Source organism: Astatotilapia calliptera, chromosome 18, assembly GCF_964374335.1.
Source record: "Astatotilapia calliptera chromosome 18, fAstCal68.1, whole genome shotgun sequence".
Taxonomy (NCBI): Eukaryota; Metazoa; Chordata; class Actinopteri; order Cichliformes; family Cichlidae; genus Astatotilapia; species Astatotilapia calliptera.
Window position 1 is genome coordinate 22558548 of NC_137439.1, and position 16157 is coordinate 22574704.

General features: G+C 40.4%; 1 protein-coding gene and 1 long non-coding RNA gene across 3 annotated transcripts; one reads left to right on the top strand and one right to left on the bottom strand.

The window, feature by feature from the left end:
• Positions 1 to 232: 232 nt before the first annotated feature.
• LOC113011201 (spindlin-Z-like) lies at positions 233 to 5602 on the top strand. 2 transcript variants are annotated; one of them, XM_026150634.2, is made up of 5 exons: positions 233 to 349; positions 973 to 1014; positions 1699 to 1958; positions 3901 to 4134; positions 4507 to 5602. In XM_026150634.2, the coding sequence occupies exons 2-5, from the start codon at positions 995 to 997 to the stop codon at positions 4710 to 4712; spliced, it is 720 nt and encodes a 239-aa protein (XP_026006419.1). In that variant the 5' UTR covers positions 233 to 349; positions 973 to 994; the 3' UTR covers positions 4713 to 5602. The 2 variants fall into 2 exon arrangements, with proteins under 2 accessions (XP_026006419.1, XP_026006420.1); XM_026150635.2 differs by lacking the exon at positions 233 to 349 and adding an exon at positions 512 to 847.
• A 4846-nt stretch (positions 5603 to 10448) lies between these two features.
• Positions 10449 to 11116, bottom strand: LOC145421867 (uncharacterized). Its single transcript, XR_013903241.1, has 2 exons — positions 10933 to 11116; positions 10449 to 10821 (listed from the first exon to the last, which is right to left on the bottom strand). It is a non-coding gene; the product is annotated as an uncharacterized LOC145421867 (long non-coding RNA).
• Between the last annotated feature and the right edge of the window lie 5041 nt (positions 11117 to 16157).

Here is a 16157-nt window from a genome sequence, read left to right on the forward strand (position 1 = left end):
AATTTCGAGTTTCTTTTCTTTAAAACGTCAAAATTTTGAGCTACTTTAAAAAAAAAATTTCGAGTTAATAAGTTAAAATTTCCACAAATATGACTCGAAATTTCGAGTTATGGATACTTTTTTAGTGGCGGAAAGGGGCTTCCATAAAAAATATGGAAACCTTGCATGTTTGTAAAGTTGGATAAAATCAAAAGGAAAAATTTACAGTTTACTACGAAACCCATAGTCCTTTGCGCGCTATGCGTTCCTCTTGGTAGTTGTAGTCAGCAAATCCGTCTCGTTTCCGTGTGTCTTGCTTTAGGTGGAGGAATCTGCTCTGCAAAGACAAACACGTGAAATTATTGATCAGGTAGGGCAAACAGCTTATTTTGCTGGCTCTCGCCTAGTGAACTAGTCGACCACAGATGTAATATAAGCTATTTTTTCATGTTCAGCCCTTATTTTTTCCGGTAATCCAGAAGCTGCAGACAGGGTGCGAAATCAGCGCTTACATGGCGATGCATTTCCTTTTGTTCAGCTAGCTTACGTGCAGAAATACAGAAGCCAAAATCTTACAAATGTTTGTCGTTTAAAAAAATGAAAGGTGACTGAGGGGATTTCCTGGCGTTAACCACCTACGTGGTCCAATTTTAGACACACTGTTGCTTGGCATTTCCGACGGCACTCCGAACGGCGGCGTTTATTCAGCTAGCCTCGGCGAAGTTACACATTTATTAGCCATAAAAACTTAGCTTTGTAAATATGTAACCCGTAGTCGTGTTAGCATTCTTAGCGTTAGTAGCGGGCTTGTCGCAGTAATGTTGTTTACATCCGGTAATGCTTGTTCGCATGGATGTGGTTGATTGAGGTGAGGGCTGTAAACCTACCGGGGAACTTGAGTTTGCTCCTCTTTGCCAGAAATATTCTGATTATATGATCACATTTCATCAGGTCCTGTTACACTCATCAAATGACTTGTCTTGTTTCTCACAGGGTTGTGTGAATTTATGGAAACATGTCAAAGAAACGGGGCAGGTAGGCTCATTAAGCAAGTCAGATTTAACACCTTTGACCCTGCTGTTACAATGTGACACAGTACACACACACACACACACACACACACACTGTAGTAACATATGGTCAGATCATCAGTCAGCACTTAAATATAAGCTTAAACGTTTACTGACCTGGAAAAGATGGCCAGTGGTGACCAGTTGTCTGTAACCAGTCCATCCAGAGTGCTTAGATGCTAATTATAAATATTGTTATTTGAGCTTGTTTATCAGCATAGCAGGAGCTTTTAATTATTAACCTGGCATATTGTAATCTTGATAAGAAAGCATATGGGCCACTTAATTTTTTTTAAATGTTTTTGCTGTCTGTTTATGGTATAGATACAACAGCCAACCCTCTACATTATTTTCACACAATATCTGTGAAGTTAAAGGCTTTAAAGATTCAGTAGTGTAAAAGACGACAGCCCATGGCAGATTTTACTTTGAAGCTCGACTTTGAAGTGATGGCTTTGAATATTAAATTTAAAATAGTTTCACACTCATTTGTTTATGTAACATTTTGATAGTTCTCATTGTTTGGGTTGACTGAACTCTCTGTCATTAGAGGTAACGCAAACAATATACTGATGGAACAGCTTAAGTTCATCATACCCGCACTAACGTATGAATGCTAACGTGGCGCTTGCTCCATTCCTGTTTACAGGAAGCGCAGCAGTGGAGAGCTGAGTGAGAGCTCGGCGTCGACCCTGAGTCCGGACCCTGACAACCTACTGGGCCGCAGGATTCAGCACACCTGGAGGGAGAAGGGCAACGTAACCAAATGGAAGGGCACAGTTTTGGAGCGCCTGTCTGTGAACACCTCCCTCTACATGGTCAAATATGACGGCTTTGATTGCGTCTACGGAATCGAGCTCTTCAAAGACAGCCGGGTATCCAACCTGCAGGTCCTGGCAGAGAAAGTTGGTGAGTGTCATGATGAAGCTCTAATCACTGATACTTTGCTTGAGTTTAAATGTTTTATAGTCAATTATTGAAATTTAAATGAACTTTGTCATGTCTGCAGTGCATCACGCTGCATGTCACGTTTTTGTATGATTCCCTGTTGAATCTCGTGTTGGTGTTTATCTCATTTAGGTCTGAGGGGATACGCTGTGAAGCAAATTTGCCATAGCTGTGCATTAGCCGCCTCGATTAAACCTAAAATCCCAGTCGAGGATAATGCGCATCACGCTGGTAGACACGAACTTTGTTTCCCCTCTGAGGTTTATTGCACATTCTCACTAAGGGTGTGGATTGACGCATCATTTGACTCCACTTCTGCTTCAGTCAGAGAAATAGGCATCATCGAATGCTTAAAAATAAATAGCAAGAAAGAGTAGAGAGGAATACTGGAAGAAAACCTTTAATGGTTAAAATCCATGTATTTATTTTGCCAGTCGTACACTTACTGAGGCTCTTTGTTTCTGATGTGGCGGATGCACATTTGAGCCATTAAACTTGATTAATTTAAACACGATACATCATTCAGTGCACCTCTAACGTAACAGGTTGCTGAGAACATGTGCTGCTATGACAGGAGAAAGCTACATGATCCACTCCTGCCAAGAGTATGCTTTCAACATTTTATGGTGCCACGTTTTTGTCTGTTTGCACCGATATTTGCCTTGCTAAATGCAGGCTTGTTTGTGTGCAGCCTTCCAAAAAACCAGCAGGGCATAGCTATGAAGCTGTAGAAGGCTTATTGGTTGAAAAAAAAACACTCGGCTGGCTCCGTGTGTGTGTGTTATAATTTAGTGCTTTTCTTTGCTGCCTGAACACGAGCAAGAGTAGGCCACTCGTGGGTTTTAGTGGCACTGCCCTCTGGTGACATTACATAGCCACAGCATGCAGATGACCGTCTGTAAAGCTGTGCATAGGCTCTGCATAGGAGCCGTTATTTACCCTGGTGATCTAGTCAGGTAAAAAAGAAAAAAAAGAGCCACCTTTGTAATGTTGAAAACTCTGGCTTTAGGCTCTACATGACTCGCTAATCTCTATTCATAGCACACCCTCAGGTGTGGTGACGAACTTTGTGTATTTAATAGCAACATAACTACTGCTGGTTACACAAAATACACCTCTCTCTTTTTACTTGAGGACCGTATTAAACAGCATAATAATTTACCAGCATATAAAATGATTTAAATTTCAGTGGCTTATTGGTTTATATCAGGATACCTTATTTTACATGGTGAGATGTTAATATGTTATAACTGCACATTTAACCCCTGAGATATTTTAACACAAGAAAAAAAACAGTAAAATTTCTGCAGTACATCTCAGTTTTTATACATGAAATAAGAAATGCTGCTTAAAATATGTCTGCGAGCATGACTCTGGGCTTAAATTGTAAGAAATAATTGTGTAAAAGTTCTGGTTGCTCATTACCCAGACTGTCCTATAAATATAAAACAGAAACTTTCTGTTAATTCACAGAAATCTGACCATAGAGAAAACAGAAATTTCACCAATTGTTAGTGTGAACATTTTTTTCTGTCTTTTCATTGTTTATCCATTAATAAATTACTTTGGTGTATTATGAATGCCCACCAGGGAGTCTTTATCTGCAAGAAAACCTGTAAAACGTATAAAAATACGTCCAGTGAACCAGATTGGCATCTTGGGCACCCGGGGCCTTATTTTTGACACCCCGGCTGAACATGATGACAATCTTTGTCGTCCTTTACTAAGAAATAGTCTTTTATTATCTAATTGAAAATGTAAAGCTGGCAGCATCAGAATAAAGCATTGGGGGAATTATAATGTCATATAAAATAGATTTTAGTGTTTTCATTTATCCTGTCGTCTTGGGTCTGTAAATGTTTTGGATTGATGGACTCATTGAAGTGTCTTCTCATTTCCACAGTGAACAATAAGATCAAGGTGCCTCCTGGGGCGGAGGAGCTGGTGGGTCGAGCAGTGGAGCATCTGTTCGAGAAGGAGGACGGGGAGAAAAATGAGTGGCGAGGCATGGTGTTGTCCCGGGCCCCAATCATGACCCACTGGTATTACATCACCTACGAGAAGGACCCGGTGCTCTACATGTACCAGCTGTGGGACGACTATAAGGACGGGGACCTGCACGTCCTGCCGGAGTCAGGTATGGTAATGTGAGCTTCGCTGTCAGTGTGCATAAAACTGTCAGTGTTTTATATTTCCGATCCTCCTGGAAAAGTGGGAGGAAGAGAACAGGACAAATTTACATAGTCTGCATTGCAAAACACTCCAGCATCTCTGGCTCGTTCTTCTCCTCCTGAACATTTTGTTCAGAATTTCTGCTTAGTTAGGAGAGTATGATCTGCTGCTTTAGAGGAATTTATTCATGAATGAACTGTGGCAAGCACAGGTGGTGGGTTAAAGGTCATGTTCAAACGACAGGTAACAGGCTTGGAAGCCTGTTGCAAATAAACGTATGTGGCTGAGTAAATGCTGTCCAGCACGGCATCATGTGGTTTTTCTGTTTGCCATCCAGAGAACAAACACCTGCTGCCAGCGGACAGGAAGCCAGGTGAGGAGCCAGAGAGCCTCGTCGGGAAGCAGGTAGAGTACGTCACAGATAACGGTCTGAAGAGGACGGGTTTAGTCATCTACCAGGTCCCGGCGAAGCCCACCGTCTACTACATAAAGTATGACGACGATGTTCACATCCACGTCTACGACCTGGTGAAGACCACCTAGTACTGACTGTCTGGTTTCATCTTCAGCTGTTGGCTCAAGTTTTACCCCAACAAGTCGTTACCTGTTAAAGTGTTAAAGGTTTCAGCTTTCCTCCAGTGGGAGGCAACATGCCGAAAAGGCCATTTTTTTTCTCATCTTGTCCCATATGGGCCTGCGTCATTCTATGATAACAACACATCTTTGTTTTGATTCTGAATTTTAAGTCGAACTTAAAATATGGCACTTAAAGTCCTCTTCCGTGTAAATAAAGCAGATCTGAGATCAGCTGTGTAGCCCAGCAGGTGAAATCGTAGGCGTTGCTGTATGGTGCGACTCCCAAACTCAACAAAAGTTCATACAACACATCAAACTAATGTTTTTCTTTTCTCTTTCTGCTTGTGTTATTTATTTGAATCTGGAATATCTGGCTCTGCTGCTGGTAAGGAAACAAAAAACAACAAAGAAAACTGTGTCTGCTGTGTTTCATGTGTGTCACTTGGTAGGCCTCAGTTTGTTGAATATAGAAAACCATGTGTGTTGATTTCCCATCGCAGTGAACTCAGATTTCTGTTGACTTGTATAAGCATTAATGAGACTGGTGTCTCACGTGAATATAAAAACAGAATAAGTGAAAAATCCATGTATGATATTTCTGTTCCGTTTGATCATTCAAACTGTCAGTTTTTCTACATTAAAATATATCAGAAACACTGATGTTGATGTCAAGTTGTTTGAGACGGTGTTTGTGCTACGCACTATTTATGTAGTTCAAATTGGCGACCAACAATGTTTAGTATTTTGGACTGAAAGTCTTCATTAGTTGCCAAAAATGAATGAAATACTGTTCATTGTGACCCTAAATATGTTTTGTTCTGTAAATAAAAAAGACATTTTTATGAACGTACAACAAAGCTGGTTGTATTTTCTTTTCCAGATGTTTCCTATTAACACGTTCATCTTGAGCGCTGTTAATATTTATGTCCAGGGAGCATGATGCATGAGTTTAGCCAAACAGAAAACACTCACTACTCACTCATAAAACAAGTCAGACTTGAGATTTTAGAGATGAAAACTCTGGTTAAATAACCCGAGACACCAGAGCTTATAGATGGAGCGGTTGACTTTGCAGGTAGCCAGATTTTAGCTTTATTCATAAGGAGAAGCCTCTCTTTAACCCACAGTTCACTCTCATCCTGTTTATTGGAAAAACAGACTCAGTAGCTACTACACACTGGTGAATCAGCTGTACTTTATCCATTGAGTCACGTGGTTACCATGGCTGAAATAACAAATATCTGTGGATAAAGTTTAGTTCTCCTGAGCCAAATTCCTAATTAGCTTCTATTTAAAGGTCAGGAAATCAGGGAACAGTTATTGACCTACACAGCTGATCATTTAGGATGAATAGAATGTAAATATTCATTTATCTTACAGCTAAATGTTATTATAATCCCTAGTGTTTATCTTAAAAATGTTAGTTTTTTCCCCATAAATTGGACTTTTAAAGCTTCCTCTGATTTTCTGTGAATATACTGGGAATAACTGTCAGCAGACATTCACACACAGTCCCATCTGCATGTTTTAAATGCAAACATTGTTAAGACTACATGACTAGAAGATTACTTACAACTTATCAGTTAATCATCTTTTGCTGCTTGTGTTTCGTTACTTAAATGTATATCATGCTTGTAAATTTTTCATCACCACCAACAACAAGAGCATTAGAGAAGACCCTGCACAAATATTTGCACTTATTTAATTGCCAGACACAATTGTTCTGTGTCTGCTGATCAGTCGTCGGGCCCTGATCTTCTTGACCACACATGTAGCTCACTCTTCCTCCCCCGGAGTCTCTCCGAGGTGCCAGTTCTGTGGTGATGGGTGCCAGCACAGACATCGGGGAACAGTTGGCATACCATCACGCCAGGCTTGGTGCCCAGATAGTAATAACAACGAGGAGGGAGTACATGCATTGCGCAAGGTCTGTGCTCTTGAGAATGTGTCTAATGCAATTTGTCACCTGTTGTGCACTTCCTTTTACACATCCATCACTATTTTTGACCATTTTCTTTCCTCGTGAAACCATCTGCCTTAGTTGTTGGCAACAGTTTTTACTGTTTAGACATAATGATTACTCTCAAGTATCTTAGATCGTGACTCTGACTTTTCTCTGCTACAGTGTGCACTAAGTGCTTTCAGTCTTAACTCAGGAGAATGAGAAAGCATGAAGTGTCGTGGTATCGCTGCTGTGCCAGTTTCTGTCTGTGCTGTAGGTGTGAGATGTTTTTGAGGGGTTCATGGGCTCAATCAACGAGAAAGACCTTTAAATGTTGTTGTTATTTTTTAATCAGTAGGAATCAGACTTTTTTATTTCTCTGTCTCATGTAACCTACAATAGCGATCACACCAGAAATACAGCTAAAAAGCATTTAAAATAGCCACAGTTGCTGCTGAAAGCTGCCTCTTCCATTAGATTAATAAATATTTTTCTTTTTCATCATGGGCCTAAAATTAAGAGGCTGAAATGAGCTACATGAGGTTGCATAGCACTATCCATACACTCAGTGAATTATATGAAAGGCTGTTGTGAGAGAATCCTCCGATCTATTTTTTTTCTTCCTTTTATCATTATTGCAGTACCTTCCTCAAAAACCTTGAAACTTTGTCTGCATTCTTATTGGCCAATAAACAAATGCACTTGACTCTTTTGTGTTGCTTAGCAACACAAGCCAGACCCTGATTTTATATATGAAAAAGCAGGATTCAGCCAATCTGGAGACTACAGGGTGCAGAGTGATGGAGACCAGCCATGGTGCATTTTTAATTAAACCATTGCAAGCATTTATGAGTGAAAAGGGTGGAAGGCATTGTCTGTGGTCAAGATTATCAAAGCATGGTGACATGGTGACTAATTTCAGTTTCAGAGACAAAGATGAATGTAATCTGCATGACGGTTACATGTCAGCTTTGGATTTTAAGCAGTCCTTACTTTGTACTGATCTGATTCAAATAAAGTGAGTTTTAATTCATTTTAGGTGGGCTTGACCTTTCTGTCATAAGCACTTTGTTAGCAACGAATGGCAAAGATGGGGATTATTCAGGTCAACCGTGCAGGTAAAGAGAACAACAACAACAAAAAAAGATAAGTCTGTCTCTACGTTTTCATGTCTGTCTTGTCTTAATTGTTTTTACAATTTATTTAGTATAGATTTGTCTGCTCTTGCCCCTCTCTGCTTTTATTCAGCAACTGTATGCAGCTTCTCATGTTAGAATTTTACATAATGTGTGCTGGTTATTGTGATTAGTGTGACTTGATTATGTCTCTGTCTCTTATTTTCTCCCCTCTGCATTAGTTCAATTCTCCCATGTGTCTGAATATGACAAAAAGACCAAAGTGCAGTGGAGCACAGAGCAGGTCTGGTGTCTTCCGTGCTGTGTGAACACGCCTCTCAGTTTTCTTAGTGACTGTAGATATCTTACATTTGCTCAGGTCTGTTTGCTGATATTAATCCAAGCTCAGAAAAGGATCAGAGTCCACCTCATATACAGACCAAATACTGGCAGACAAAAAAAAGAAAAATCTTATTCTATAATTATTTTGGACCTACTGGGCCCAAAGAACTGCGAGTACGTTCACAAGTCAGCCTACCGACACTTGTTATAATATTTGATGTGTGATAACTATTAGAATTGGTTTTGTGGCGCTTTTACCCTCTGGAGTGCATTAGAAAGCACACACAAGGCTACACGACTGTAACGACCTCTTCTGGTGGATTCACTGTCTGGTCACTAAGTAGGAGCTCGTATTTTATTCAGTGGGTCACTCACAACTTTGATACATACTAAAAAAAACTACAGGAAGTAACAGCCTGTTCACAGAAGGATTTAGAGCCTCCTTGTTGATTGATTGGCTTATATTCATTCCTCTGTCTCAGCTGAAGACACTGTAGTTAATTGGACACAGTGATTCCTCAGGGATCTCCTCTGATCTTAGTGTGTGTGAGAGAAAGAGTGAGAGCCAACCTGTTCAGTGGTGCTGATGTGACAAAATACAGAAATACAAGGATCTTTTTTTAAAAAACAGGTTTTATTTTGCGGTGTAAATAAAAGAAGTGCCATTTATTCCCATGTGTACAGATTAATGATCAATAAACAGTATGAACAAAGCACAACGAGAATGAGCAAGCCCGAAAATAGACGTAGAAAAATAATACTGGGCAATTTTTTTATTTTTTTATTTTGTTTCTTGTACAAAGGGCTTTATAGCATTGTTATTACAGCATTTCCCTACGTGGCTTTTATAGTGTGTGATTCACTCGCTTAAATGATGCTTTTGATTGCAATTCTGCTGGAAATTAACATTACTGTGCAGCGAAACTCCTTCACACGGAGCGTGAATCAGAACATTTTACGTGATGTTTAAAGGGCAGGCTTCATATTGTTGCCTGCTGAATAAACAGGAAATTTCATCAACAGTGCCAACAATGAAACGTGAACGGCTCCTGAGCTGAAGAGCAGGTTCACATTGACGTGAAACTGAAGTTCACTGCTTGTGCTGAGAGGCAGACTGGGACTTGTTGTTCTTTGATCAGCGTCACAACAAAATCACTAGTCTTCCACTCAGCACCACCAGCACCTTCGACTCTTTTTTTTTTTTTTTTGGTCACATCCACATCCCCTGCTTCCGCCTGTAAAAGAAGAAAAAGAAACAGAGGGGGCCTTTAGATGCTTAAAAAACTTCCCCTTCACTCTACAATTGTTGAACATGAGGTATTGATTTGGCACCATTAGTGACACGGGCTTCAGAGCTGAAGAAGGTTTCAGGACATGCATGTGTCACAGGTGTTGCAGGACACCGGCGAGTGGCGTGCTGGTAGGTTGCGAACTTTAGATGTCGGAGATAGAAACACAACATGCATTTCCCATCTCTGTGTTTCCCCCCCAACCCATTTCTCTCTGAAGCCTGTTGACATTCCATCCTTCCTTTGTTGTTGTAATGCCAACCTTTCAGCTCCTCTCAAAAGAGGGAGACAGGAGAAGGGTGGGTGGGGGGCACAGAGAGAGAGGGGGGAGAAGAGCACAGCACTTAGAATAAACGCTGTTCAATGGAAATGTGAACGCAGGGCATCAACTCAGTGATTTGTGTGTATGTGTGCGTGTTTTCCCCCTTTCTAATAGGTCATATTTGGGGTGGAAGAATAAGAGCGAGAGAGAGAGACATACAGATTGTCCTGCATCCCCAGTATGTTTTTGAGCTGGTAGCTATGCAACAAGACTGGGAGTCAGTGGAGGAGGGGGATGGGAAGATGGGGACAGTTAGTGAGAGGAAGGAAGCACGGGAGGAGAGAAAGGGGGCTCCTTAAGTGCAAACTAGAGAAAAGAGGAGTGCTGAGCGGAGACAGCCCTCCATTTATACCCAGAGGAGACCCTGGAAGAGATTGTCAATAATGTTCATGGCACTAAATCACTTCATTTGCTGTTGCTCTTTGTTGCCCTGGCGTTCAAACCATTAAAAAAAAATCATGTATTTAGTTTCTAAACAGCGACTTAATTGAATGCACGCCGTCAGGTTGCGTTAATATTCAGCGAATGTGCCGACACGGTTTAAAATTAGCTCTAAAAGCCACAAATAAACCTGCTCTTCCTTCCAGATCGCAGCTAAATGGAAACGATTAGCCCTCGACGTGGGAGCTGTCCAGTGTCTCGGTGCTGAATGACGCCCTACTTTTTTTTCTTCTTCTTTTTTTCCCACGTCCATCTCTTCCTCAGCATCTCGCCTCGATTCCGGCCCGGGAAAAACATGCCACCTGTTGCTGCACCGAAGTTTTCTCTCTGGAGGTTATAAAGCCAAAAGACCTCTGATATCTGACTCATATAATCGCCAGCGATCCCAGTTTTGAAGTGTAGTAAGGTCACTTGTCTTCCCCCCACCTCTCAAATCACGGCAACATGACGGCATGATAAACATTTTCCCTCAGGCGAGGCAGGAAGAGGAGGAAGGGGTTGTCATTTAATTTCCCTTAAACGCAGTCGCTATTTTTTCTTTTTCTTTTTGTCTTTTGTTTGTTTCCCTTGTAAGCTACGACTTATAGGATTTCACATCATCTCATTTGCTTTTCAATCCTTCCAACTGAAGGTGGAGAGAGAGAGAAAAAAAAGACAGGCAGCTTAAATAAACGATAGCAAACAGCACAATAATTAATACCCAGCTAATAAGCATTGGTTTAAGAAATCCACTCACCGTTCATCGACGGGAACAACAGGTGATGCCGACATAACATTCGTGCAGCGTGTTCTGGATGAGTAGCCGAGGCTGCACCTCTTTCACTGTTGGCTTTTCTATTGAAATCGGCCACAATCGGAGCCTGTGCGCCCTCCCATCTGAGCGCCACGTAATGGTTATCGTGATGTTACTGGGTAAGCTCGAGGAAGATGGATCAGTGTGTTTATATACGTCTGCTGCCTGGAGAAGACAAGGGGGAGGTGGGACGATGACGAGTGACGACTGCGAGTGGAGACCAATTGACGTGATTTTATTTTTCTTTTCTGTTTTTTCAGACCTTGTTAAGGGTGCGGCTTAAACCAGCAGCCAAATTACATTATGTGAAGGTTAGAGAACCATATGAATAAAACATATGGCGGGTGGAGATGTATGTCGGTGGAAAATAGTATTATTGCTGCTACTATTTTTATTTAAGGGAACGCTTTTGCTTGATTTGCTGTGAGTCGGTGCAATTTTGTGGCCTGATGTCAGCGCGTAATTCTAAAAACCCAAACGGTGCAATAAACTTCACCTGAGCCGGGCTTTGGTGGAGAGCACAGATGTAATGAAATTAAATCTGAACGGTGAGCTCGAGATTAACATTTACTTAATTTGGAAAGGTGAGTTAGTGGTCGTGGGGAGGGCTGTGGAGATTACATGCCTCGAAGCTCAAGTGGTGTGCTTAGGGGAACAAAGCTCAATCCGGTTTAAATTTTGAGAAATTTATGTGAAAATACAGAAAACTGTGACCAATTAAGTGGCATTTTTTATGAATATAATAAAGAAAATACAGCTTTCAATTCTAAAGTTTTACATTTTGGGGTATGATGAAAAAAATGTAGCCCTCATGAGGTTCTAACATTTTTTTAATACAACTTCAAATGAACAGCTATGTATGACATATTGGACCTTTTTTTTAATACAATGTTGCTTCAGTTAATCAAAGTTTGTGCACATTTCAGTCCATTGCAGCACCTCTATTCCTTGATTTGACTCTAGAATACTTTGGTATGCGGAAGGGTTTATGCTCAATTCAGTGACTGTAAGGTGCAGAGGTCCTGTGGCTATAAAACAAACCCGAATCATCAGCAATCCACCACTGTGCTTGGCACTTGGCATGAGATGTTTGTGCTGTGTTTAGTTTTCTCCAAACGTGGTCCATTATGACCACATACTTCCATTTTGGTATTATCTGTCCAATAGACTTTGTTCGGATACAACTTTGCAAACCTAAGTCTGCTGCCAGGTTCATTTTAGAGAGAGGAAAGGCTTTCTCCTGGCAACCCATCCAAACAAATCATACTTTGTATGTCCTTTTCTAATTATACTGCCAATTAGAAACTTAGAAACATATTAGAAACAATATGTCCTGCATTTACTTAATTTTAAGACCTGCTAAGGACCAGATTTGTTTTTTGTTTTTTTAATTTTAATAAAGAAACTGGATTAGGTGTAATTTTCTTTTTCAACAACTGTACAAATGCTAATGTTTTTCATTGTATAATAGTGTTTTTCTTTCGTTGACAAGCTTAAAGACTGATGGAAATGAAAATGTTCAAATCTTAATGTGTGAGTGTTGTGATCGTTAGGCAGTTTTAACTCACTGGTGTTTCAGCTTTGATTGTTGTGGATGTGTGATGTGGTTTCCAGTGTTTGTGTGGCTGACAACGGTGTTAAGGTTCAGCTTGCAGTGGGGCATGAGCAGCGTTCACCTTCAGGCTAGTTGTTAAAATGTTGATACAGTTCCTGTAATTATGTGCTGTGAGGAGTATGGGGAATTATAACAAAGCTGAAATCTTGTCATAGTTCAAGAAAGAAACAAAACTGGAATCGGGGTACATGTTTGAGGACATGCAGTTAGATTTTACAGTAATGAGCTGCTAGTTGTGATTTGAATAGAAACACTAAGTAAAGGAGTATAATAACAACTACACATTAGGATTAAGCTACAGTCCCATGGCATGTTTTAGTGCTGTTGTGCTTTATGGTAGGCATACTGTAAAATAACGGTGTTGCCACAATGTACTCTGTTTTTCTGTAATGCTGAAATTCTCATACAATAGCTGATGGGATTTTGCATATGGTATGTATTAATAAACATAAAGTAAGTAAACCCTGTGATGTGAAACAATTAGCAAAAACGAGAAATGCCCGCAGAGAACAATATGCATAAAAGTTTTAAGATTACAGAATTGGTGATGTAGATGGTAAATGAACAGGTTCGTATACAGTGCTTTTCTACTCTACCTGAACACTCAAAGCGCTTCATGCAACTTGCCTCAGTTACCCATTCACACAGGCACGTTTCACTTTGTTTTCTATCTTACATTCACAAACATTCACACTCCAATCGATGCATCACAGAGCAACGTGGGGTTAGTAGCTTGCCGAAGGATATTTGGCATGCAGACTAGACAATCCAGTGATCGAACCACCAACCTTACAATCACCTGCGCTAACCTCCTGAGCTACACTTTTAATAAAAGATGTAGTCTATGGGAAATGCTCTTTTCAACCTTTGCATCCTAATAGTTTCTTAAAAGAAAAGAAGATGTCAAGGTTAGCAGGATGAAACAAAAAAGGAGTCTTGTATCCGTCTTTGAGGACAACCAAATCAAACACAGGTTCCCAGAAGACCTCTCATAGTCCATACTGTAAAACACACCCAACCCACCTAAACATAACATGTTTATCATCTTAGAGACACAGCAGAATGCTTGACAGTCATTTCTGCATTAGAGCAACAGTAAATGCAAATGGCATAAGAGTCAAATTATCCAATTACTCACAGTTTTTGACCTACTTAATAGTTCAGTGTCAGTGAATAGGCTTGTAGGGGTCGAACGTGATTTCAGTTTGCAATCTTTTTTTAAGTTTTGATGTAATATTGTTTGGTTTTGCCGCTGTAATGATTCCAAAATTGAGCAGCTCTCTGAGTCAGCATCAAGCAGCAATGGTCCCGTTTGTCTTCATGCCTCCTCGCGCACCTTATCTGGACCAGAGAAAAACTGCAACGCTCCTCACTGAAGCTATTAAATAAATACATTGGAGCATCCATAATTTGAGGCGACTTTTGTTGTGATTTGGCGCTATATAAATAAAATTGAATTGAATTGAATTGAATAATTTTGATCTGCGTAAAAGATTCCATTATACCCACTGTGAATTATATTTGATAATTAATAACTGTTAGTAAACCTCAGCGTAGGCTATTAAGAAGCTTTGACTGTAATTAGACACTATTACCTTTTTATGAGAAAAGGGAGAACTATTATCGTGCAACCAGAATGATTTAAAAACTGCAAAAAATCTTGAGCCCTGCTCATAAGTTTGCATGTTATCAAATCACGTTGACAAGTTAAGTTTCTCGCTCTACTTTCACATGAACTATAAAATACCAAAAATGAGCACAAATTCTCATTTCAGGTTCCCAAAGCACAGTGATGTCTGGAAATTATCTTGTCAGTGTTTTGCCAAAACCCCCGCCTAAAATGTGATATTTACAGTGACATGCAGGGAAAAGGAAGAAACTTTACTTACTGAGGAGCAGTTTATCATCAATCCATCTTTTCTTTTACTTCCTTTATCCAAGTTAAGACCACATGAGGCGAGAGCCTATCCCAACTGTCAGCTGTCATACTCCCTCCGCTGGTCACCAGTCTGATGCAGAGCAGAAGCCTATCCCAGCTGTCATAGCATAAGGTCTATTGCAGGACAAACACATTCATGCTCACCGTCTCACCCATGGTCACTTTTGAATCACCAGTTATGGTAACGCCACGCGTGTCTATGGACTGTGGGAGGACGGAGAGAGAACCATCACAGACACGTGGGGGAGCATGTAAACTCCACACAGAAAGGTTTCAAATCCAGGACTTTCTTGCTGTTATTGTCCTAATTTAAACTGTTAAGAAATAAAGATGTTTAAAACTGGCACTTGCTTATTTTAAACAATTTCACTCATTCATTATTTGATTAATATTTTCCATTAAAGAAATCTCGAACGCCAGTCCGAGGATGTTTCCTGATTCCCCTGAAAAACATTTCATCAAAGTTTTTAGGTTGCTCGATTAAGCTCTCCCCCCCCTCTCCCCCCCCCCCCCAGTGAGATACTGAAATAATAGCATTTTATCTGACGCTCACCATCTGACAGCTGGTCACACTTTACAGGCTGAAGAAAACCATCCTTACCCATCCACCATCATTTTATGGATACCAAAGTTCTGCTGGGGTGACTGACGAGTGTCAGTGGGACATGAGTCACATGAGTGACTCTCTGTGCTCTTTTCCTTCTAACAAAATGACCAAAGAAGAAACCTGGGTGGCTGCAGCTATCACACGAGCTTTGTTCCTTTGATATCCCTGTAAAGACTGCTTATCAATGAAACTCAAGAGTCAAGCTTAGGGAGGAACCTAGGGGAATATCATGTTCGCTGTCTTGTGAGGCTTTGGTTGTATAACGAACCACGCGCTCGGTGCCTCTTGATAGAAACATCAGGAGGTAGGATTATGCATATTAGCGATCTCCCTCTGTTCTCCCCTCTGCTTTCAGGGCTTAATGTTAACATCTGCACAGTGAGCGAGAGCCACAGATGAGCTGGAAGACTGTGCTGAAAGTCTTCCATTCAGATGATATAATGAACTATGCATGTTATTTCGATGACATTATAATAGAGTCTGAAAGGGAGAGAGGCTTGGGCTCTTTGGTGTTGATAGAGCTGAGTCACTTAGGCCTACACTACTTGATTTTCATCACAGAAAAAAAGCAACCACTTCACGAAAAAGACCTTTAATTTTTGAAGCCACTCAATTAGCAGTGATATTTTTCTTTCTTTCTTTTTTTTTTTTTTTATCTTTGTTTGTTAAGCCCTACTTATTAATAGTCAAATTCCAACAAAGCTGTGGATCATTTCAGTTTTTTCAAATTAAAATAAAACCAGAGCAACATAATTATTCAACATCAGCCATCATTATTCATGCATTTGGACCCTTCAGCTGTTGTTTACACTGATAAAATCCATTTGCTGTTTGAATGTGTAAGAGGGAGTTTGGATAAGCAACAGGGCACAAGCAGAGGTGTGGGAGCTTTGGGAGGCAGTGAACATTCATTATTTTTCATGCTCTGGGTCAAAACTATGCTTGTGTGGGCTGGGCTGGTAATATGATGAAAATTTGCACACTTCCTGGAAACCAGGTGAGGCCGC

Excerpts from the sequence above, each read along its gene's own strand:
- LOC113011201 (XM_026150634.2), top strand. The coding sequence starts at position 995 with ATGTCAAAGAAACGGGGCAG. Across the intron at positions 1,015-1,698 it reads ATGTCAAAGAAACGGGGCAG|GAAGCGCAGCAGTGGAGAGC; the intron begins GTAGGCTCATTA and ends TCCTGTTTACAG. Across the intron at positions 1,959-3,900 it reads GGTCCTGGCAGAGAAAGTTG|TGAACAATAAGATCAAGGTG; the intron begins GTGAGTGTCATG and ends TCATTTCCACAG.